Source organism: Marmota flaviventris, chromosome 9, assembly GCF_047511675.1.
Source record: "Marmota flaviventris isolate mMarFla1 chromosome 9, mMarFla1.hap1, whole genome shotgun sequence".
In the NCBI taxonomy this organism is placed as follows: Eukaryota; Metazoa; Chordata; class Mammalia; order Rodentia; family Sciuridae; genus Marmota; species Marmota flaviventris.
In genome coordinates this window covers 10,847,926-10,871,961 of record NC_092506.1, presented here as the reverse complement: position 1 = coordinate 10,871,961, position 24,036 = coordinate 10,847,926, and the positions used below count along the sequence as shown (strand labels likewise).

Here is a 24,036-nt window from a genome sequence, read left to right as displayed (position 1 = left end):
GTTGAGGGAGCATAGGGAACAAGATGAGCTCAGAACAATGCCCAGCTCAGTGTGTGGACATTGCTGTTGTTATTGTCACTGTGCAAAATTAAGGGCATATGCCCTTAATACACAGACCTGCCTGTTTTCTCTGCCAAGGTCAGGGGCAGCCTCTGGGCTCACTTTCTTGGGTTCCCACCTCCCAAAGGCAGTCAGAGCTGGAAGGCCCTTGAAAATGATCCCCTTCCCCTGCTCCCAGTGTCCAGGTGGGAGAGCTGAGGCCCCACGCAGGGAAGCATCCTGGCTAAGATCATGCATGAGTCCCAGACAGGAGCCAACTAAGGCCTCCCCACCCACCCCATCAGCACTCTCTCTGCCTGCCCACCAGGACCCACGCCCACCTGCTGCAGCCCAGTGCCTGGCCATGACCATCACCTACTCCAGCCAAGTGGCCAATGCCCGCCTGGGCTCCTTCTCCCGCCTCCTGCTGTGCTGGCGTGGCAGCATCTACAAGCTGCTCTACAGAGAGTTCTTCATCTTCCTGTTCTGCTACTACACCATCCGTTTCATTTACAGGTACAGGTGGCAGGGCTGGGGCCAGGGCCGGGCCAGGGCCTGGGAGGGTGGAGACAGGTTCGAAACTCTGCTGGGCCCTTCCAGTGTGCTAGGGAGCATACGTGCCAATCAACTATGGATCTGAACTGAGGTCCTGGCCAGTACCTGGGGGCTGGAGCTGGGGCCTGGGAAGAGAAAAGAAATCAGATGGAGGGAGAGGGGTGTGGCTCAGTAGAGTGCTCACCTAGCATAGTGATGCCCGGGGTTCAATTCCCAGTGCCACACATCTCTCTCTCTCTCTCTCTCACACACACACACACTTACACAGTTCATATATATACATATTTCAATAAAAAATGCTCATCTAAACAATAAAATGTAGGACAGATACATATGCAGAATATATGATAGCACTTTAGTTGAGAAAACTTTAATGATTACAATGGATTGAAAAATATCAAATACCTAAAAGTCCTTTATTTTTAATGGTACTAGAGATGGAACTCAGAGCCTTATATATAATAGGCCCCTAAATTTCTTAAGTTTATATTCATAACAAAGGTTGGTATTTATTTATTGGTACTAGGGATTGAATCAAGGGGCTTAACCACTGAGCTACATCCTCAGCCCTTTTTATTTTTTCATTTTATTTTTTTTTAAGAGAGAGAGAGAGATTTTTTTTAATATTTATGTTTTAGTTTTCAGCGGACACAACATGTTTATTTGTACGTGGTGCTGAGGATCGAACCCAGGCCGCACGCATGCCAGGCGAGCGCGCTACCGCTTGAGCCACATCCCCAGCCCCATTATTATTTTTTTTAATTTTTAGGTAGGGTCTAAGTTTCTTAGGGCCTCCCTAAGTTGTGAAGCTGACCTTGAACTTGAGATTCTCCTGCCTCAGCCCCCTGAGTCACTGAGATTGCAGACCTGCGCCACTACACCTGGCCCATCCTACTTTTAAAAAAGACCACTCAGTTTCAACTTGCTTTTAAACAACTGTCCCTGACAACTGGCCCTTTACAAGGGTCCCTGATGCCTAACACTGACCCTCTGCAAGCCCTTCCTTCCCTTCAGCCGGGGGTTGGTGTGAGGATTCTCACAGGAGACCATCCGAGCGGGCCTCCGGGGCCTGCGGGGTTTGTCCTGGCTCAGGCCGGAGGTGGGCCCTGGCCCGGGCTGGACCTGCGGCCATCTCAGCCACCTCCTCACGGCGCGCGCACACCCCCGTGTCGCCCTCAGGCTGGCCCTCTCGGAGGAACAGCAGCTGCTGTTCGAGAAGCTGGCTTTGTATTGCGACAGCTACATCCAGCTCATCCCCGTTTCCTTCGTGCTGGGTGAGCGCCCCCTTCCGGCCGAGCGGGGTCCGGGGCCGCCCCAGCTCGCGACAGACCCAGGGCGGACCCAGAGAAGCTGCGACTGAGAGAGGCAGGCCAGTGGCCGGGTGGCTCCGTGCAGGCCAGGGACACGTGCGAACTGCAACAGGGAGACTAAAGTCAGGCGGCGGGGAGGCCGTCCTGCCGCGGCACTGCAGGCGCGGTGCCGGGGACGCGCTGGGAGCCTTGCGCAGCGGGGAGGGAGGGCGCGGGTGGTGGCGGATGGCTGGGATCCCAGGGCCAGATGACCCGAGGGGCTCTCGCGCCTCCGTGCGAGGCTCTGACTGCCGTCCTGTCCCGAGAGCCTCCCACTAAGGTCGGGGCTGGGCCCGCTCGCATTAGAAAGATGGAGAAACCGAGGCATCACCGGGCGCTGGCCTCTGGCCACAGCCCAGCCGCTCGCCCCTCGCCCCTCGCCCCTCGTGCTCAGGTTTCTACGTGACGCTGGTCGTGACCCGCTGGTGGAACCAGTACGAGAACCTGCCGTGGCCCGACCGCATCATGAGCCAGGTGTCCGGCTTCGTCGAGGGCAAGGACGAGCAAGGCCGGCTGCTGAGGCGCACGCTCATCCGCTACGTCAACCTCGGCCACGTGCTCATGCTGCGCAGCATCAGCACCGCGGTTTACAAGCGCTTCCCCACTTTGCAACACTTAGTGCAGGCAGGTGGGCGGAGCCAGGAGTTCCAGGGCGGGGCGGGGCGGGGCCAGACCTGGAGTGGCAGGAGCTGAAGATGGGTGGAGCCAGAATTCCCTGAACTGGAGGATTGGGTCGGGGACCTGCGAGCAGAGCTAAACAGATCATATGCTTGAAAGTAGGGCGAGGCCAGAACATACCCTCGGATGACAGGGGTTTGAGGTAGGGTCACAGATCCTGAAAAAGCTAAGGGAAGGGCTGGGGACTTGGGGACTTGGGAACTCTGCCCTTCTGATCTGATCTCCAGTTTCCAGTCTGGAGGTCTGAACATCGTTCTCTGGCCTCCCCCTTGCCCTTGCCGGTACCTGACCTGTCTCTGGTGAATAACAGGCCTCTCTCCCATGCTTAGTCCATAATAGCACATTGCAGGCATCCAGTGATTTTTTTGTTCAAAGAAAGAGGATTCCAAAGGAACTCGGCCTAAGGGGTGAAGAAGGGCTGAGCAGGGCCTGGCTGGTGCTGGCCACCTCTTCTGCAGTTCTCCCACCTGCTGCCTTCTTCACTCTACTCTGCAGGCTTTATGACCCACGCGGAATACAAGCAGTTTGAAAAATTGAGCTTGCCACACAATATGTTCTGGGTGCCCTGGGTGTGGTTTGCCAACCTGTCCACAAAGGCCTGGGTTACAGGTCGAATCCGGGACCCTGTCCTGCTCCAGAGCCTGCTGAATGTGAGCCCACTACACAGATGGGGCGGGTGCACAGTGGGGAGGGTTGTGGCCTAGGTAGAACAAGGTTTCCTACAGAGGGAAAACCGGAACCCCTGAGTCTTCCCAGAGCCTGGGATGGGGGTGCAGGATCTTTTCCAACAGGTTTCTACAGCCCGAGGGAGCCCTTCTCCAAAGATCCTTTCAATCCCCTAAGTGAGCCTGTGAGGTCCTGGTTCCTTTTTGCTAGAAGAGGAGACTGAGCCCAGAGAGGTTTAGTGAGCTGTCCATAACCACACAGCCAGGACTGAACCAAGAAACCAGACGCTGGTATCTGGGGGAAAAGTGGAGATGAACCTGGGGGTGCAGGCTGTGGTCAGAACCCCATCCTTTCCTCTGTTCCTCAGGAGATGAGCACCTTGCGTACTCAGTGTGGACAGCTGTATGGCTATGACTGGATCAGTATCCCGCTGGTGTACACACAGGTGAGGACTGGACTGGTGAGGCTGCTCTCTGGGAAACGGAGGCTAGGAGGACCCAGGAAGCTGACTGACTCAGAGGCTGAGCGAAAGGCTGCACCTTGAAAGTTTTCTCTAGTGCCAAGCTCATGGCATCCAGGTTTTGCCTGGCCCAGCCGGGTAGAGGCGTGTGGTGACACCTGTTAAAGAGGAGAGAACAGACCCAGGCTCGCCAGTGTGATCCCGGGGGTCCCTCCTAGTCCTCTTGTGCCACCTCCTCCATTTTCTCCTCCCAGGTGGTGACCGTGGCAGTGTACAGCTTCTTCCTGGCTTGCCTGGTTGGCCGGCAGTTTCTGAACCCGGCCAAGGCCTACCCGGGCCACGAGATGGACCTTGTTGTGCCGGTCTTCACGTTCTTGCAGTTCTTCTTCTACATGGGTTGGCTGAAGGTGAGCCTCTGGGCTGGGGGTGTGGCCAGAGGGTCGTGGCCAGCAGCTACCTGGGATGAGGATGGAGAGCTGGGAGATGAGGGTTTCACAAGAGGAAGGTAGACTGCTGGGCTGGCCACCCCCTTGGGGCCACGCATTCCCCATGTGTGTTTACACAGGACAAAGCAGAGATCCAAATCGAGGTCTGACTGACCCCAGGGCTTCCCTGAAGCCAAGCGTTTAGCGGTCGTGGGAGACACAGGGAAAGTTCCATCAGTGTAACCATCTGGTGCCCCAGAGGGTGTTCTCCAGGGTTTGTCCAGAACAGGAGGATTCACGGGATAAGGCTGCAGTGGCAGGCCCTGCTGGAGAGGCTTCTCACTGTCCCCTCGGATTTGTCCCCCCTGCTTACAACAACAAAAGCGGTGAAGCTGACTACCCCAGTGCCCTCTAGAAGGCACATTCAGTCCCCTTTTCCTTACGCATCCCCACCCCAAGTCTCTTGTCCAGCTCCTTCTCCCCCAGAGCCAGGACCCCTAATGGGAGCTCAGAATGACTGATGTCTGTCTCTTGTCTTTCATTCTGTTTCCTACTCACTCTCTCTCCTCTCCTCTCTTCTTTTCTGTATTTGTTTTTTAGTAATGGTGGCAGGGATGTCCCTTTCTCCCCTTTTTATCCTTGTATCTCTCTCTCTCTCTCTCACAGACACACACACAGACACACACACACACACACACACACACACACACACACACACGCTCCTATTCCCCCTGCATCTTTTGGTTTCTAAAGATCCAACCAGATCACACCATTTCATGCTTGAAATTGTCCAGGGTGCCCCGGTGCCTTGCCAGGCGTCCCCTGGACCCTAAGGCTGCTCATCACCTCTTTGAGGAATTTGTCAGGGTATTTTAGAGATTAGTACCCAGGAAACTGGACACCTAGACTCCTCGCGAATTCAACATAGCCTCAGCATATATCTCAGTTCCGTTAGCAAACCATGAATAAATACGTGTTTGAAGGTATGATGAGTAAATGAATGAGTAAGTAAGATTATGAAACTCCAGGTGAGATATGTGAGATGAGACAGAGGTGGTGACTCAGTTGAGTGACACCGTTAGGGACAGATGAGGTATTCAGGGAGGAACTGGCTAAGGAGAATCAAAGAGGTTTAGGGTCTAGAGAGCAGGAGCCTACGTGTCGGTGGCCCCATGTTGGGGGCTATAGCCCTACGCTGTGGCAATTGGAAACAGTTGTCAGGCAGGAAAGGTGTCATGGGGTGTGGAAATGGTAGGATCCAAGGCTTGAGGGAGGGAAGCAAGAGCCTCAAGGATCTCTACCTGAAGGTCCCCAGAGTCTCACCCATCCCCAAGGTGGCAGAACAGCTCATCAACCCTTTTGGAGAGGATGATGATGATTTTGAGACCAACTGGATCATCGACAGGCACTTGCAGGTATGAAGGGAGCTCATATCATGGACCCAAGGAGGGGGACGCGGCAATTCTGCAGGGAGGCGTCACAGGGAATTATCCTCCCTTGCCACGCCCCACTTTGCGGCCAGCCATTCACTTACAAGAGTCTCACCTCAACTTTTGAGGTTTGCAGGGCATCAACCTCTCCATTCACAGGTTGGGAAACTGAGGTCCAGAGAGGGAAGGAACTTCCCCAAGTCATCAGGCAAGTTCATGGTCATGTCTGGCTGACCTTTCCATTGGACTTCCTCCTCTGTTCCTGGTGGCCAGGTGTCCCTGTTGTCTGTGGATGAGATGCACCAAGATCTGCCCCCGCTAGAGCGGGACATGTACTGGAATGAGATAGAACCCCACCCACCCTACACAGCTGCTGCTTCCCAGTTCCGCAGACCCTCCTTTTGGGGCTCCACATTCAACATCAGGTGGGCAGTGCCAGGGAACTGGGTGGGAAGCATCTCAAGTGCAAGGGCCTAAGAACTTAGAACAGCTCTTGTGAGTACCCATTGTGTGCCTAACAGGGCTAGGCGGGACACTGCATTCTGTAGAGATATTAACTATTTTTTTTCTTCCCAATAATCCTGCTTTGTTAGTTTTCAGATAATCAAGTACAAGTTCAGAGGGGTTAAGTAAGTTGCCCAGTCCACAGTCACATAACTAGCCAAGGGCACGTCTATGCCAGTTGTCAGGTTCCACTCTGCACTTCACTCTCAACTGAGCTATGAAAGGCTCTTTAGGCGAGAAGGGCTCTGGGGAACCTCTGGTCTCAGGTTCTCTCCTTCCTTGTCTGGGCTGGAAGCTGATAGGAAAGGGATTTATTCAGGAGCAGCCGGTGATCAGTGATGCAGTGGGGATGTTAGAACTTGCTTCCTTGCTCTAACCAGATCTGTTTTTGTTTTTTTTTTTTCAACAAATTAGGGTGTTTGGGTGGACAGTGGAGTGGGGTTCTCTGGGATAGGGGAGGGGCAGCAAGCATGTCCAGGCAGAAGGCAAGGCTATAACAGGTACTTCCTGAGTAGGTTCTCCTACAGAGTAAAATCCTCAGGCCGCCCACAGCAACCAAAGCTTCCCCTGTACAGTCTCATTTCCCCAATGGTCTGAATCTCTCCTGGCTGCTGTGGGCTGGAGGGCCATTTCAGAAAGTCCTCTGCCCCTGGGTGACAGAGACGGCTTTGGAGAGTATTTGGCTCATGTTGGGATCCACATTAAGGCCATTTTCCGCAGTATCCAGCACTGTTCTCCTTTTGTTCTTTTAAGAACTAAGTAGCCTATTAGGCTGTAGTTAGGGTGGAGTCCATAATTAGTGTGAAGAAGGGTGGAAAAGCTGGTGACTTGTCTTGCTCAGGAAGATTTCTGGAGGATGAACTTGAGCCCTACATTTTCTGCATCCCTGCATTTAAAGGCCAGGGTGGGGGAAGGTATAAACAGAAAAACAACAAGGAATACTCACTTAGCGAAGGGAGCTCAAACCCCAAACCAAAACTCTGGGTACCTGCCTGGGAAAACAGAGGTCACCTTTGACTGCCTGAAGCTAAGCCTTGGGGCATGGGAGAAGTTGGTGGCAGGAAAGGCCAGCCCCAGTCTGGCCTAGGTAAGCTCTCTGTTGCAAAGGAAAGGTCTTGGCCCCCCAAGAAGCTGCTGGAAACCAGACTTGTCTCTTGGTGGGTGACGTTCTGCAGTTGAGAACATCTCTCCCTGGCCTTGCCTGTAGTCCCTCCTAGGCCTCATCTGAAGCTCCCTACTGAGGACCAGTTGTCCTGATGGTGTAGAGGAAGAGGCTTTAATGGGAGGAGCCAGTGGTGAAGAGGAAGTCCCTAGATGCCAGGCTGGAGGAGGGGGCTGGATGGTAACAGTAGGCGAGAGGGAGCGGAAGAACTTCGAGGTGAGCGGGGCCTTGAGACTCACTGGGAGGTACAGGAGAGATTAGGACAGAGGCGAGGAAGGCTGGGACAGAGAGAGGGACAAAGGGGGGTGAAGGAAAGGTCAGGCCTGGGTCCTTTGACCCCCCTACTCAACCCTTAGTGTCTTTTTCCAGTCTGCAGAAAGAAGAGATGGAGTTTCAGCCAAATCAGGAGGACGAGGAGGACACTCACCATGGTATCCTTGGTCATGATCATCAAGGTGTCATTAGTCACCTCCTAGGGCTGCAATCCCATGACCACCACCCTCCCAGGACAAACTCCAAGACCAAACTACTATGGTCCAAGAGGAAGCCCTACCTCCACGAGAGTCAACCCAGTAAAGACAAACAGAACCCTGGGGACCAGGAAGACACCAAGGCCTGGAAGCTCAAGGTGGTAGATGTCTTCAGGGATGCTCCACTCTACGAGAGGCCAGGCTACCACAGTGCCCCACAGACGCCCCTCAGTCACACGCCCATGGTCTTTCCAGAACTGTCAGCACCCTCTGGGCTACATGGCATCACAGGCACTGATACAAATGATCAAAGCCCAAAGCCTGTGACTTCTGGGGCCAAGAACCATTTTGAATCGCTCCCAGATGATGGGGCCTTGAGGGAGCACCCAGAAGTACATCATGCAAGGAAGAAAACTGTTGAGTTTAACCTGAAGGACATACCAAAGATCCCTGAAGGTCATCTCAAAAGACATTCGCAACGCTTGACAAGCAATATACACACAATCCTCGAAGATCCTGTAGATCCCGCAGCTCCCCTTCACACCTTGGAAAACAGGTCTGTTCACCCAAACCAGGGTCATGGCATCCCTCTTCCCTACCCCAGCTTCCCTTGCTCTGAGCAGCTTCCCATGGTTTCATTACTGTCAGAATAGAAGTCCTGACTGGCTGGGAGTATGCACAGGAACCCCGAAGTGTTGTGGGCGGGTGCTTATACTCAGTTCATCCAGGAGCTTGACGTCACCAGAAGACTTCTTTGGGATTCACGGAAAGAATATGAAGTTACACTTACAAGGATGCTGGGGGGCGGGTTGGCAGATTAGGCCTAGATGGGCCAGGGGTGGCTGATAGAATACTGTGAGGCTGAACCTGGGCTCTCCACTATCACCAAGAACTTGACTTACTGCCCAGTTAGGAGGTGGCAAATGAGCACTTTCCCAGAGGCCTTCATGCTAGGACCCAATCACTGGAAGAAAGGGTGCTGCCTTATCCCAAGAACTGGCAGATGGTAGTTTATTGGGGGAATAGAGGAGACAGGATCCAAGGTCCATGAGTTGTATCTTCTTACTGCTTTGGGGACCTCACTGAACTATGTCCCAGTTTCATGCTTCCTTAAGCTTCAAGTTGTTACCAACCCACGATACTTCCCTTTACTCTAGATTTTAATATTTTTGCCCAATTAGAAACATCCTACTCCAGCCTCAATCACACGAAGAGGAAGTCTAGCTTCCCATTTCTATATTCTCAAGCAGTTTCTTTCATGGTTAGAACACCCAGCTTTATTGAAAACCCTCCAAAAGGGGGGGGGGGGATAGGGCAACAATTTTGGCCTTGCTTCTAGGGGTATATAGGGGATTTTTATAAATCATCTGTGGCTTAAAATTTAGTCTTACGTACCTTCCATACTCATCAACTTTCTCAATTTTTCAATAGGGATGAACTATATTCCTAGCTTATCTCCCAAGGGGGATGCCTCACAGCCTGGTCCTCACCTGCCTGTAATCAGCGGGACACTGATCCAGTCATGCCCACACAGTTGTCCACATTGGAGTATATTCCCATGACAGCCGGATTTAAATGGCTGGCTTAATGGACAAGTAACTAGTCCAGGACTACTACAGCCTTTAATACATTAAAAACTGTATAAACTAGGGGCTGGGGATGTGGCTCAAGTGGTAGCGTGCTTGCCTGGCATGCATGCAGCCGGGTTCGATCCTCAGCACAAAGATGTTGTGACTGCCGAAAACTAAGAAATAAATATTTAAAAATTCTCTTAAAAGACTGTATAAACTAGAATGAACCACTGGAAACATGTAATTCAAAACCATGAGTCCTCAGTCCTATTTGAATTCAACACACCCACACCTTGTTATCTTTCCTCAACTAAGGAGTCTAATAAATACAAGAATTCTTCTAAGTATTTGTTTAGTGTGATTGACACTTAGGGAATCTGAAAGATTGCCAAGACAGATTTTTGGCCCATCCCACAATTTCAAACACAAGAGCTGGGTACCAAATTTCTTTATTTGAAGGAATGGTACAAATTAAAGAACATAAGTGGATGTTTTGGTACAACTTATAGAAAAGGTAAAGGTAACCCCAATATGCATGCACTGCCTTGGTGACCAGGGAAGTCACTTGCACGGCTATGGGAAAGTCAGGCTGAGGTTTAGCTCTCGTTATCACTGTCTCCCAGGGTGTGCTTGTCAAAGAGATACTCTGCCATGCCCGATTCTGGGGCTCCCATCTTGCGCAAGTTGGTTACATGGTCACCCAATTCTTTGATGGATTTCACCTGCTCATTCAGGTAATGAGTCTCAATGAAGTCACACAACTAGAAAAAGAATCAGAAATTACTGGTTAGTTTTCCCAGCCAATGGTCAGTGATTTCTTCCACTTATCCCCTGGGTTTCCAATACTCACGTGGGGGTCATTTTTGTCAGTGGCCAGTTTGTGCAGTTCCAGAAGTGACTGGTTCACACTTTTCTCCAAGTGCAAAGCACATTCCATTGCATTGAGCCCACTCTCCCAGTCATCACGGTCTGGTTTCTGAATAAGAGGAGGTTAGGTCAATTCATCTGTAGTCTCTACCCATCAGCCCCCAAACCAGCATATTCCTAACACCTAACCATCCTGCTTGGGTGCCTTAACAACTTCTGCTTTAACAGCCTAACCCACTACTATTTTCCTACTTTAGTTGAAATGGCAGATCTAAAAAGGCACAAAAAAACCAAAGCCCATTATGTCATCATTTTGTAAGTGAAGGGCAACTGCTGTAGGTCACCCCTAAGACCTTTTGTTCACCTTGACATCCTGGAGGAAGATCCGGCCACCCCGTTGGTTCTGCAGCTTCATCAGTTTCTCAGCATGTTCCCTCTCCTCATGAGATTGGTGAAGAAAATATTTGGCAAAGTTCTTCAAAGCCACATCATCACGGTCAAAGTAGTAAGACTGAAAGTGGAATGTGAACCCATATGTTAAGGATTCCCACAGGAAAGAAGCTGTACCAGTAGGTAGAAAAGGTTGCTGCTACCAAAGCCTCTCTTTCTCAAAGCAAAGCAAGAAGAGGCCGGTGCCTTAGGAGACCAGGGGCAGAAGTGTTCCTGGGTTAACTCAACGGTAATTAATTTGTATTCTAAAACAGAAAATTGAAACTTGGTCCTTGAAAGTTTATCACTTCAAGGTTCCTTTAGAGTATCATAGGAACTGACTGCAGCAGCATGTCTTCAAGATCTGTATTAGTGTAGAGGAAATTTCTTAAGCCAGAGCCAAATATGATTAAAGTTAGAGTGCTGGAGTATTGACTCTGTACTTTCACAGCCCATTTTCCCGTTCCTTCCTGATTACATGTTAAAACAAGCTCCAGAGCTTGCCAGTTGTGCAGTACATTGCTGACTTATAAAATTAAAGCATTGTGCCACATGACAACTGAGGACAATATATACCTATAACTATTATTACCAGCAGAAATAAAAAATTTGATTTCCAGTCTTAAAACACTAACTCCTACCACTCAGCCTGAAGTAAGGTGCAAACCAATTCCACTGTGGGAACAACTCCCTTGCTCAGTAACTGTTGGTGGACTTTATCCAGGAACTACAGGTTCAATTAGTGGGCCACAACTCCACGACTCTCTGGCACAAGAAGGATAAAGAAGAAAGCACCCGGAGGCAAGTATTCCAAGGCTCAAGGTCGGGTGACACTTCCATGACTGCAGAAGGGGAGATTTTTAGCGATAATGCTTCAACACAAGTGGGTCTTCGAGATAAGTAGAACAGAGAGGTGGAGACCGCTGTTCAGAAAGGGGCCGGGGTAAACCCACAAGAGATAAGCAACTTTGTATCAACCCCAAGGCTGCTGCCATTCGACACCCTTACTCAGCAGGAGGCTGGGAGCTGGGCACTCCAGCAAACTGAGGGCCTACGAGTCACGTGATCGGCGGTGGAGGTCGAAAAAGGAATGCAAAAACCCAGTTTCCTAACCGCTGGGCCGATCGTACCGGCTGCCAGTCTCTAAGAGGGGATTGCAGAGGAGGGCCTCGTCGCGGAGGGAGCCCTCCCAGGGACTGCTGGAAAGGGCCAGACTTTCTGCGCCAGCCAAGTCCTGGGAGACCTCGCGCAGCCTCCATTTTCCAGAAGGGCGCACGGAGGCGGGGAAGCCTGCTGCTGGCCACACCCCCGCCCGCCGGCCCGCGCCCCGCCGCAGGCCCGCCCGCGCTCACCATGGACAGGTAGACATAGGAGGCGTAGAGCTCCAGGTTGATCTGGCGGTTGATGGCGGCCTCCGAGTCCTGGTGGTAGTTCTGGCGCACCTGCGAGGGGGACGTGGTAGCCATGGCGGGCGGCTGAGGAGAGGCGCGGCGCTGGAGCGGCGGCGGAGGCCTGGGGCGGTCCGAGGGCGCTGTGAAGAAGTGGCGAAGGGCTGCTGGCTCTGAGCGGCGGCCGGGGTGGGGGTCGAGCGCCGGGTTCCGTCCAAGCACTGTTGAAGCAGGAAACCGCGGCGACTCTCGGCGAAGAACGTCTGGCGCAGACTGCACCCGCCCGGCTCTTATAAGGGTCTCGGCGTCGGACGGCCCTGGCCAATCAGCGCAGCCCGCCTGCCGGCCCCGCCCCTTCCTGTGGGCGCGCGCCGCGGGCGGGGGCGGGGGTACTGGGGTGCGAGTCTGGGCCTCCGGGCCGTGGTGCGTTCTGGCTGAGCTTGCGGCGGGGCACTCTGGGCGCCCCAGTCAATGAGGGGAGGCGTCTTTGAGCTTTTAGGGTCCTCTTAGTGGGGTTACAAAGGAGACTGGAGGAGGGGCGGGAAGCCCATCCTGGGGCCCTGGCTCCCGTGGAGCCCTGGGTCTTGGAACCAAGGAGGCAGAAGGCGAGAGAATGGGTGCTTCCCAAGTCCTAAGCCAACACCCCTAGGCACTTGGCCAAGGGCATGGTGTTAAAAATCTTGGCCGTAGTGAAGCAGATTCCACACCCCGAGGTAATTACCTCGTAATGCAAGTGGAAAATGGGAGGTGGAAGTGTGGCCTGTGGGTGGTGGGTGAGTCAGGTATCGGGATGGGAAAGGGCACACTTTCTCTTCCTCCAACTCTAGGAAGGAGCACAATAGCAAAGTGGGGGCCCGCAGCCGCTCTCTCGGGCCTGACCCAGCCTTCTGATCCCAGCGACATGGCACCTTTTGCTGAAAGCAAATATGGCTCCGGGTGCAGTTTAAACAACAAAGGCTGGGCGGATCGTGTTTCCCGAGAGACCGCCTTCCTCTGGGAGTCCCCCTGAGTCTGGGGCTGAGCCACCTGGGTTTCTGAGAAAATCTCTGGTGACATTCAAAGCTCGAAGACGATGTCCGGGTTCTAAAGAAAGGAGAAGTGATTTGGATCTGGAAAAGGAGCTGATGCTCAGGCCATTTTGAAATGGCCTTTTATCTTCCCAGTCACCTTTCTAGTTGTCCTTGGAGAAAAGCTGATGGGGCTGACTGGCAGGTGACAGATCCAAGAAATTCTAGAGGGCAAAGCCACCGTGTGTGGCTTGCAGCTGTATCTCCAGCACAAAGTGGATGTACATTCGTGGGTAGCTGAACTGAGGGTTGACCACCTCTCCTAGATAAGTCCTGCATTCCACCATGTTTACTTGTCTCAAGTCAGGTGTTTTGATCCTAGTGGGAGGCCCATGAAGACCTTTTTCAGGATATTCACACATTTGCAACTGTAAGCTGGACTTCCAAACATTTCTTTCTTTCTTTCTAAGCAGCTCTACTAAAACATTAAAACAAGTTGCAGATAGAAATATGATGACTCTTTCTCAGATCTTTATCATATTCATCTTAAAGTATGTTGCTTTCAGAAAAAAAATAATTTACCAGCACGAGAGTTATAAAGGTAAGCAGGAGAAGGATGCTGGCCAAGAGGTGCCTTACTTCACCTGAGATAGGAGGTCAGGGAAGTCTTCCCTATGAATGATATTGAGCTTTGATAAATTTGAAGAAAAAGTTACTACTGGAAGGCCAAGGGGAAGAGAGAGATAGGAAAGAGAATTCCAAGCAGAGGGAACAGCCTTGCCAAGTTGTGAAGGTGTGGAAATGCATGACCTGTTCAAAGTAGCTAAAGTAAGTATGTTGGCCTGGAAAGTAGTGAGATGAAAAGCTTTCCTATATAACAAAAACCATCAGTGAGAGAAATGTAATGAAAGAGATGATGAATGAAAGAAAAAACCTTCAGATACATTAGCAACAGATGTTTGAAGTACCCAGGGATAAAATTCAGTATGATGAAAACTACGTATACTACTTACTCCTGGACTAGGAAAAACCAAAAACCAACTAGTGTAAGGGAAGAAGCACCATCTCCTTAATGGTCAGCCTCCATTTTGTAAAGATGTCACTTCTCCCAGAAAAAGCCCTATAAATTCAGTGCGGTTTCCATAAAATGCAGTATATTTTGTGGTAAAAAAATGATAAAATGATTCTAGGGCTAGGGATATAGCTCAGTTAGTAGAGTGCTTGCCTCACATGCATAAAGCCCTGGGTTCAATCCCCAGCCTCCCCCCCCCCCAAAAAAAAAAAAAGATTCTAAAGTTTATTTGGAGGAGTCAGTGTGTAGACTAGCTGAAAAACACTTGGTAAAAATAAGAGAGTATGAGGACTGATTTGTTTCCCTGATTTATTTATAAATTACAATATACATATATATCACAATGAGGTAAGCAATGTGGTTCTTGCACAGGAAATGACTAGATCAATGGAACAAAACAGTCCTACGCATTTATGTATGGGCACTTGGAGGGATTCAAAATTAGGGGAGAAAGAATGAGTTCAACAAATGATGTTGCAATAATTGATAATCATGTGAAAAAATGATTCAGTCTGTATTTAAAAATACATTCCAGATTAAAAGTCTAGTCCTTAGGAAAAAACATCCAAAGTTTGGAGAAGAATTTATAGAAGGTTATCTTTTACAGTTTCTGGTGCAGGGAATGTACCTCTGAAGCTGCCGGAAGCCGTGAAAGGACAGTTGGCAGATTTGAGTACTTAAAAAAAACCTTAAAACAAAAGACAGAAACAAAGTTAAAATAGAAGTGACAAATTGGGCTAATGTTATTTGTAAATTAAACAAGATCAAAAACCATAGTATATATTTGTAGGTACGATTCTGTGCCATATGCTTTTATTTTTCTTTTCATTGCTGGGGGTCACACTCAGGTTCTTGTGGATGCTGGGCAAGTGCTCCACCACTAAGCTACATCCCCAGCCCCATTGTTTTGTTTTTGAGACAGGGTCACAGTGTTGCCCAGGTTGATCTTGAATTCCTGGGCTTGAAAGATCCTCAGCCCCCTGATTGCTGGGAGTCCGGGCACTCGCCGGTGTACCCGGCTATATTATATACATATATTAATCACACCTTTCTGTAAGGGATGTTTGGAGGTTTTCCCTACCTCTACAGGTTGTGAGCTCCTGGAAGGCAGGTATTGCTTCTGCCTTTGTCCCTGTGTTTCCAGCATTCCCAGCATTTTGCAAGTTCTTGTTACTTGGTGCTCAGTATTTGTTGTGTGAACAGATGGATGTATGATTGAATATGGAGGATGAACTGCAGTCAGGGGAGAGGGCTAGGTATTAGTTGGGGGACAATGGCCCTACACCTCAAAAAGAAAGCAGATTTGAGAAAGATGGAGAAGACAGAACACACAGGGTGAGGTGGCTGATTGAATAACATGGTGCTTAGGAGGTGGGGAATGTGTAAGAAAGCCCCCTGGCATAGCTTTCTGGCCTGGGTAGCTGGATGGCTCGTGCCAATCACTGAGCCAGGGAGCACAGAGGAAATGCAGCTTTGGGGGAAGGCTGTTGGGAAGCTGGATGAGCTGAATTTCAGGACATCTAGGTGGATAGAGCCAGTATAAATTTGGACCCACTGGAAGGAAGTCAGTCTGCTGTAAAAAGTGAATTTCAGAAATCAGTTATGGCTCCATGCTTATTAAAACACACACGTGGCTGCAGTAAAGAGCATAGCAAAACCAGGGACAGCTTGTGCTGTGGAAGGTCACTGAGGTAGGCCAGCTGTGAAGGATGGAAGGGAAACTGTGCTCGGGTGTGCTTTAGCTTAGGTCTCCAGGTCACATTTGCAAACCCTGGGTGTCAGAACTACAAGCCATCTCCAATCCTCTAGATTCTTCCAAAGACGTGGCCTGGTCTTTGGACCTTTGTTGACCAGGCTTCTGACTCCCCACCCTCCTCCCACTGTGGCTCCTCGTGACTTCGAAGAGGCTGGGAGTTTGGCTGGCCTCCCAGGACAGCTGCCTCCCAGGGCCAGGAGCAGAGGGAGGGCCTGCAGGCCACATCAGAACCAGACTGGTTGTTTCTGGAGGATCCCAGCTCATTCCAGAGCAGAGAGGGGGCTGGTGGTGAGCAGGGCTGTGAAGAGGTGGTGGAGGTGGTGGTGGAAGGCTGCTGCCCCACCATGACTCAGCACTCTGCTGATCTGGGTGGGTTGGGCTTGGGCTCCAAAAGTGCTTAGTCACAGAGGAGCCAAGACAGAAGGCCTTCAGGGCTGTGTCTTCACTGTGAGGAGGAGGAGGGAAAAGCCTCCATTTCAGAATGGGACAGACCACGGAGGCTGGATCAGGAACAAAGGGGTCCTCTTGACAGGCTTCACCTGGTGTCTTTTGGCACAAAGGGAGTGTCACTTTTCCTACCTCAGTGCCTAACCTCAGCAGGTGCTGCGACTCTCTTTCCCTTCTAGGGGTTGGTCCTCTGCAGTTACAGTTGAGGACACAGTGGACGGGAAGAGTCTGCAGCGTTTCCATTTCCACTGTTTTTTTTGTTTTTGTTTTTGTTTTTTTTTTACAGATAAGGAGGTAAGGCTCAAAGAAGGCAAAGCTTGCTCAAGGCTGTAGAGTCAGTGGCTGGAACACAAGCTGAAAAATGTAGGACGGGGCCCGTGGAACACTGCGTGATCATTAGAAATGGCAAACGTGTCGCCGAGAGGTGTAGATGGAATAATGTTATGCGAAAACAGCACAGCCCAAAATAGTCCCCGCAAGCTGATAACAATGAGAGGGAAAAAAAATCACAAGGCTGGAAATATAGGTGAGGTTTGGAGGAGAATGGGTTGAGTGATATTTTAACTAAGGAGCTGATTTTGCAAAAGTCCGGGATTCCCCATGCAGTCAAGCATTGCAGGAAGTTAGAGTCTGGAAATTAAAAAAAACTGGAAAAAACACGGCTTAACCCGATTCCGGTACATTTCTGGATGATGTAACCACCTTATTCCGAGAGCTTGTCTTTAAATGATTTCTTGAGAGCCGATGAGGACACGTAGATGCTAAGTCTAGGTACTCAGAGTCCTCCTCTTCCAGAAGGTTAAGGGGCGGAATCCACAATCTGGAATATTACAGGACTACTGAATGAGACGTTCTTTTTTTCTCTTTTTAAAAAGGCGACTCGGGCCTTACAGCTTCAGGGAAGCCCTCTCAGATCCTGGGTGGGAGAGTCAGTTTTTGCCAGAGGCTGTATCACTTGGGCCTGGACTATTTGTTTGCTTCTCTGGACTTTGAGCTCTTTTTTACACTGTGACCCCAGCACAGGGGCCCTTCCAGTTCTGGCAGTTTTCAGCTCAGATAACTCTCCTCCAATCCTTTTGCCCAGTGGAACAGTGGGCTGTCCTTGTGGCCCACAGGCCCCTGGAGGTGGAGCCTGTGTAGCTCCCTGCTGGGTCCTCCTCAGTGACTCCTGGCACATCTGCCTGTATCCTAGAAGCTTCAAGGAAGCCACCTGGCCTCTCTGAGCTTTGATTTCTGTATTTATCTGGAGCCAGGCTTCCTCCAGCACCTCCCCTTGGGGTGCCCCCACCACCACATGCCATCTGCCTGTACCCAACCTCAGGGCATGCCCACATCACCCAGTCTGTGCCCTTTGGCCAGATTGGGATAAGTGGCAGGAGGGATGCCTTGGAGAGAGTGAAAAGAGAAACGTGATTTGCAAGCCTTGGCAGGGCGTCTACAGCCAGGGCCTGGGAGGGCCCTCTGTGGGAATGGGGACTCCAGCTGCCTTGGCCTTTCACCGTCCATCATATAGACACGCACTCACTTTGCCCACACCCCGGGGAGTCTGTGGAAGCCCAGTGCCTCTGAGCTGGTGAAGATTGAGAGGTTGAGGGGGAAGTCTTGAGTTAGAGGTCTCTGTGCAAGTCTGGGAGTGAGGAATCCCCGACTCCCCTGCAGCAGCCTGTAGGGAGCAGAGGGGAGGAGGAGACACAGAAGCTTGCTAGGAATCCAGAGTTGGCAGCCTGGGGCAGAGCGGGGTGGGAGCAAAGGGCAGCCTGGGGTGACCAAATGGCAAGTTAGCAGAGTGAGGCGGCCGGCGTGGGCAGCCAGGCAATTCCCTTCCCACCCATGAAGGTCTCTGGTGTAATTCTGGCAAACTAGCATGTTTGGCTGGGCCAGCAGATGGGACCTAATGGCCCACGGAGGGGAGTCTCAAGTGCCCTCCAAAAGAATAAGGACCCCAAAATCCTCATCATAAGCGTGGAAGAAGCCTCATTCAACTTGGGGCTGCTACCAGTGTCCCAGGCTACCTCCTGCCTGTTCTGCCTGTCGCAGCCTTACTCTCCATCACTTCTGCTTGTACCTTGTGAGACACAAAGGCAAGCATTTCAAAGCCTAGCAGGTGTGAGGCACTGGGTTCAATCCTCAGCTCCACATATAAATAAATAAAATAAAGGTCCATCAACAACTAAAAAAAAAAAAAAGTCCTGCAAGGGAGCCCCCTGACTCAGGGACACAATTGTGACTCTTCTGTGTCCCTTTACAGGCCATTCACCCCCTGGGCCTTCTCTCTTGCCTTAGGAGGATGTTGCCCTCACACCTCGGGGTGTAGGAAGGCTTGCTCGGCCCAGCCCACCTGCCCCAGTTTGTCTGAGCATCTGCCCAGCTCAGATAGCCTCTGGGAGGTTTCCCTGGCTCCCCAGAGTTGAGACTTTCTCTTGCTCGTGCCCTCCGGGTTCTGGACACATCTCCACTGCCCCATGGTACTGCAGTGACCTTTCACACCTGCCTCCTTGCTGCAAGGGCAGCTCCTGCCCTATTCATGTTGGCGGTGACCCAGCAAAGCGCCTGCCTCCCTAGGGCGAGGGCGTGGGCTAGGTTATCTTGGCTTTACCTCTAGTCCAGCACTCACTCCCCTTTCCCGTTCTTGAGGGGTAGGCAGCCCCCCTGTCTTCTAGGCTGGTTTTTCTGCTCTCCACGTGGAAGATGCAGAGAAGGAGCCAGTCATTCTGCGGTTTGAAGATTACACCATGCAGAGACTCAGGATGAGGCAAGCAGGGCTGGGACCAGCTGGGTCATGGGGTAGTGACACCGTGCTCACAGGCTTGACCATGCCAGTTCCCTTGGTGACCGCAGAGTGTTTCCTCAACTGGGACAATTTGTGGACTGTCCCAGGGGCCAGGGGAGGAAGTAAAGAAGGATGGACGTGGTCAGCTCACTACTAGAAAGAAACCCCAAGCGCTTCCTGGTAAGGGACTAGAGCATTCTTGGAGTCACTGTCATTCAGTAAGTATAATGTGCCGGCCCTGTGCCAGAGGTTTACACAAAGCACGGTGACACCTTTGTGGCTGAAACCAGCAACACCTCTGTGGAGTAGGTGGGGCAGGTCACCTGTGCTGTAAGCAGGTTCCTTTCCACAGGAGGAAGCTAGAGGTCACTGAGGTGGGGTGACGGCCTTGCCTACGGCTGCCTGTCACCTGGATTCTCACCCAGTGTCCTGATGTGGCCATGGTGGTGACATCCTGAAATTCATGACACTAGGCCAGAGGTGTGGAGGAAGAGACCATTGAGATTCCCGTCCCTGGGGGACTTATGAAATACAGGCCTCTCTTGACATCCAGGGAGGGGTTGAGTTCCAGCAAATACATTATAAGTGCTGTGTAATAGCTGTTATGCCATGTTGTTTATGGAACAGTGACGAGGGGAAAAGTCTGTGAATGTTCTGCACAGACACTTCTCTGTGTGTGTGTGTGTGTGTGTGTGTGTGTGTGTATGTATGTTTTCCGTCTCTGGTTGTCTGAATCTCCTGATGGGAACCTGCTGATCGGGAGGCTGACCACATGCACCTACGTGGGGAGCAGCTCCTGCAGCCCAGGGTCCCAGGCAGAGGTGAGCCAGCTCTCACCTTTGACCAACTTCAAGACGCCTGGGTCGGCAGTTGGCACTTTGAAAATATTCGTTGTGTAGCCAGTTGTGGTGGTGCCCGCCCGTAATCCCAGTGATTTGAGAGGCTGAAGGACCTCCAGCCTGGAAAACTTTGCAAGATCCTGTCTTAAAACAAGTAATAGAAAGGGATGCAGCTCAGTGGTGGGGCACTCGTGGGTTCAATCCCAGGTTTAAAAAATAAAAAGTACTCGCTATGATCTTGCTAACAGCAAAGCTTTAAAAATTGCAAAATTAACAGTCTGATTGGCTTGGTAACGGAGTCTGCTTGGTGCAGATCTTGTCATTCCTCGGAAGGCACCATGGGGAATGCCATGGCACGGCGCAGTCAGCAGACTTGGGTTTGGTCCATGGCTGACAGGCCTCCGCGGTAACTGGGCAGGCTGGGGACTTCTGGCTGTTCCGTGGCACCCCTGAGCAGGGCAGCTGGGTCTAGGCCCACTCTTGGTGGCGCTTTGGGGTGTGCTACTAAAAGGTAGCAAGAAAGGCTCCTCAGAACTCCCTGCTCCCCGAGGGCTAGGCTGTTCCCCAGGGCCTGGGCGGGGGCACATTTCTGGGAGCTTAAGCAATGCCTCCGGGAAGATCTCAAGGCCCCTCAGTCCTCCTGGGATCTGAGAACCCACTAACTTTCCCACAGAACCTCAGGCCACTTGGGGCTGGAGCTGATGACAGGTCGGGGAGTGTAGGGTCCTTCACCTCCAAATGGGGTGGTGCCCGCTCCTGGGTAGGGGCCTGAGCTCTCTCTGTGGAGGACTCACCGCCTTTTATGTGAACCTGTGGTCTCAGGCTTAGAACCCCGTTGGCCTGAATCTGGCCCGGCAGTCCTTCCCGAGGAAGGCTGCCGCAGACAGCTTTCATTCCCATTTCTGTTTCCGGCTGCCTGGGTGATATTCTAACCCCCTTCCAACATCCTGCCTTTTAAAATTAACTGGAATCATTGTGTCAAACTAAGCAGCTCTATTTTTTTTTTTTTTCTTTTTGCTCACCTATCCACCTCTTTTCAATATTGTGGGTGTATGTGCAGTGACAGGAATTCAAATCTCTCTCTCTCTCTCTCTCTCTCTCTCTCTCTCCCCTCCCTCCCTCTCTCTCGCGGTCTGGATTTAGTGATTTCTCCAGATTCATAATACCTACCCCCAATGCCCACCCTCCTTGTGGATACTGGATCTAGATTTTTCTCTGGAGAACTATTTCCTTCCTTCCACCCCTGCTATGGGCTAGAATTAGAACTGCCACCATCCCTGGACTCAGGGTAGACATGTTTTCTGTCACTTGCAACAAAATTTTCAATCAATTTATAATTGAAATAATCTAAATGGAAACTAATTTCTTCTTAGGTCACAGAGTTTTCAAACCAGAAATGAGCCTTTGAGACTATCTAATTAAATACTTTCATTCAGTAATTCAACTAACATTTTTTTATTTATTTTTTTTTTTTAAAAATATTTATTTATTTATTTTTCGGTGGACACAACATCTTTGTTTGTATGTGGTGCTGAGGATCGAACCCGGGCCGCACGCATGCCAGGCGAGCGCGCTACCACTTGAGCCACATCCCCAGCCCCCAACTAACATTTTTTTAAATGGTAGCTTTTTGTTTGGCCATAGGCTAAACTAAGAAACTGGGACCCACAGAGAAGAGGAGACCAGCCCAGGGCTGCACAGAAAGTTGGTGACTGAGTCAAGGACTAGAAACTTCTTTTGTGATGTGATGTTCCTTTGCTTCCTGGGTTTAACTTTCTCCACCCCCCCATTTCTTTCTTTCTTTCTTCTTTTCTCTCTCTTTCTTAGGATTGAACCCAGACAATCTCTGTCACTAAGCCACATCCACAGCCCTTTGTATTTTTTATTTTGAGACAGGGTCTTGCTAAGTTGCTGAGGGTCTCACTAAGTTGCTGAGGCTGGCCTTGAACTTGTAACCTTCCTGCCTTAGATTCTCAAGTGACTGGAATTACAGATTTGAGCCACCTTGCCCACCTTGGTATGAAATTTCTTTTTCTTTTCTTTCTTTCTTTCTTTTTTTTTTTTTTTGTACCAAGGATTGAACTTAGGGACACTCGTCCACTGAGCCACATCCCCGGCCCTATTTTGTATTTTATTTAGAGATAGGGTCTCCCTGAGTTGCTTAGTGCCTTGCCCACAGTTGCTGAAGCTGGTTTTGAACTCGCATCCTCCCGTCTCAGCCTCTGAAGCTGCTAGGATTACAGGAGTGCGCCATCACGCCTGGCTTGTGAAATTTCCATGGTGGCTGTGAACATGAGCAAGCAGGGAGTGTATACACCAAGCAGTTATCTTTGTTTTTTTCTGGGCAAAACAGAAGTGGTGTAAGCTGAGGAGGGAAGGAGAGAGGAGAAGAAGAAAGGGGAGTGGTTAAGAAAAAAATAACAAGGACAAAAACACCACGTTTGAAAAATGTGCCCCCCACAGTCATGTGCTACATAATGACACTTTGGTCAAGGAAGGACCGGGCGTATGACAGTGATACCATAAGATTAGAATGGAGACCTGCCGATTGCCTAGTGATGTCACAGTGTAAAGGCATTACCTGTGTGTTTGTGGTGAAGCTGATGTAAAATAAGCCAACCCCGCACGCTGACAGTTGTCTAAAATTATGCCCGTGACAATTACGCACAGCAGTAATTGGCTCGTGTATTTAACCCTAACCCTAACCCTAACCCTAACCCTAAACCCTAAACCCTAAACCCTAACCCTAACCCTAACCTGGTTCCTGGCTCGTGTATTTAACATGCGGTACTTTTCACCATTATTTTGGGGTATATGCCTTCTACTTAAAAAAAGTTAACTGTGAAGCCGATGCCATGTGATGCCTGCAGCAGCCTCACGCCACTCCTGTTTCCTGTCTTTCAACAGCATCAAGAAACCACATTGAGTGATGGCCCTAGACCATCTAGGTGTGCCAAGGACACTCTGTGTCACTTCCACAACCATGGAATTTGCTAACAACCTCACTCATCAGAACATGTATTTTTTATTTTGAGACAGGGTCTTGCGAAGTTGCTGCGCATGTCGGTATAGACCTGAAAATCACATCTCAGCCCCCCTTGTCCACGGAGAGGACTAGAAGAGAACAGTCTAACCGGCTCTGAGCCCAGGGTTAGGCCTTGGGGACACAAGGGTCAGGTCTTGGGGACACATGAATAAGGTTGCACTGCCCTGAGGAGCTCCCAGCTAGGCCTAAGGCACGTTCCTCCTAAATGTCTTCATAGTCATCTCTCCAGCCACACCTGCTTGCTGGTAGGGCTGCATCCCGCCTGGACTTCTGACTCCCCACTGGGACCTTAAGCAAGCAAGTTGCAATTGGAAACCCCAAGTGGAGCACTGTTCCTAACTGATCAGAACAGATTTCAAATGCTCGGTGTTTAGAACTAAGCCAGGCTGAGAGGGAGATGTCAGTCAGGCGACTCGCTGAGGGCCCCTTGGAAGTTCCTCACCCCTGACCTGGCCTACCCTTTTCTTTGGTGCTGCAAGCCCCATAGCTAAACTCTATTGTCTTTCAGGAAGTTGCTTCTCAGCAGCTGCCCCTGGGTGCCAGACACAGTTGCTGGTCAGGTGGCAGAGCGGGCTGGGCTGCGTGAGTTCTCGCTCCCTGGCATCCTGCCTTGGGCCCCCTTAGCACTCTGCTTCTTGCACACCAGTCCCTGGAGTGCCCCACGGGTTCTGTGTGGCCCCATTTCTGTCCCTCTCCTAAGTCTTTCCTCCTCAAAGCTGACCCCTATTATCTCTGAAAGACCAACCCTTTCTCCAAGCCCAGTCCAATCGTGCCTCTGCAGAGACTTCCAGATTCGGAGCTGATCTCTCTCTCTATGTTCTCCTGCCAGCAGTCATTCCTCCAGCCTTTGCTGAGTGACAGTAGACAATGGTGCCATTGCACAGCCATTCATTCCTTCAATGCACAGGGACACCGAGGACTCAGAGGACCCAGGAACCTCCTTATCTCAGCCCCAGTGCAGTGACTCCCTTCTTTCTTGGATTTGCCAATTACTCTCTCAGTGCATCCAGCCACCCAGGACCCCAGGCCTGGCACGGTCCTGGCTGCAGCCTGGGACAGTTCTTCCTATGAGCTCCATCAGCTTGGCCTCCTCTTCTTGGACTGGT

General features: G+C 50.8%; 2 protein-coding genes across 2 annotated transcripts; one reads left to right on the top strand and one right to left on the bottom strand.

Moving 5' to 3' along the window:
* The first annotated feature begins 403 nt into the window (after positions 1–403).
* Best1 (bestrophin 1) lies at positions 404–9,636 on the top strand. Its single transcript, XM_027944579.2, has 10 exons — positions 404–555; positions 1,774–1,868; positions 2,338–2,571; positions 3,117–3,271; positions 3,655–3,732; positions 4,002–4,154; positions 5,507–5,587; positions 5,876–6,027; positions 7,638–8,294; positions 9,170–9,636. The coding sequence occupies exons 1-10, from the start codon at positions 404–406 to the stop codon at positions 9,186–9,188; spliced, it is 1,776 nt and encodes a 591-aa protein (XP_027800380.2). The 3' UTR covers positions 9,189–9,636.
* Positions 9,637–9,726: 90 nt separating this feature from the next.
* On the bottom strand, positions 9,727–12,189 carry Fth1 (ferritin heavy chain 1). The gene is made up of 4 exons (XM_027944513.2): positions 11,958–12,189; positions 10,541–10,687; positions 10,160–10,285; positions 9,727–10,070 (listed from the first exon to the last, which is right to left on the bottom strand). The coding sequence occupies exons 1-4, from the start codon at positions 12,069–12,071 to the stop codon at positions 9,906–9,908; spliced, it is 552 nt and encodes a 183-aa protein (XP_027800314.2). The 5' UTR covers positions 12,072–12,189; the 3' UTR covers positions 9,727–9,905.
* Between the last annotated feature and the right edge of the window lie 11,847 nt (positions 12,190–24,036).

Excerpts from the sequence above, each read along its gene's own strand:
- Best1 (XM_027944579.2), top strand. The coding sequence starts at position 404 with ATGACCATCACCTACTCCAGCCAAGTGGCCAATGCCCGCCTGGGCTCC. Across the intron at positions 3,733-4,001 it reads TCCCGCTGGTGTACACACAG|GTGGTGACCGTGGCAGTGTA; the intron begins GTGAGGACTGGA and ends TTCTCCTCCCAG. Across the intron at positions 5,588-5,875 it reads TCATCGACAGGCACTTGCAG|GTGTCCCTGTTGTCTGTGGA; the intron begins GTATGAAGGGAG and ends CCTGGTGGCCAG.
- Fth1 (XM_027944513.2), bottom strand. The coding sequence starts at position 12,071 with ATGGCTACCACGTCCCCCTCGCAGGTGCGCCAGAACTACCACCAGGAC. Across the intron at positions 10,286-10,540 it reads TCTTCCTCCAGGATGTCAAG|AAACCAGACCGTGATGACTG; the intron begins GTGAACAAAAGG and ends CCTCTTATTCAG. Across the intron at positions 10,071-10,159 it reads CTGACAAAAATGACCCCCAC|TTGTGTGACTTCATTGAGAC; the intron begins GTGAGTATTGGA and ends TTCTTTTTCTAG.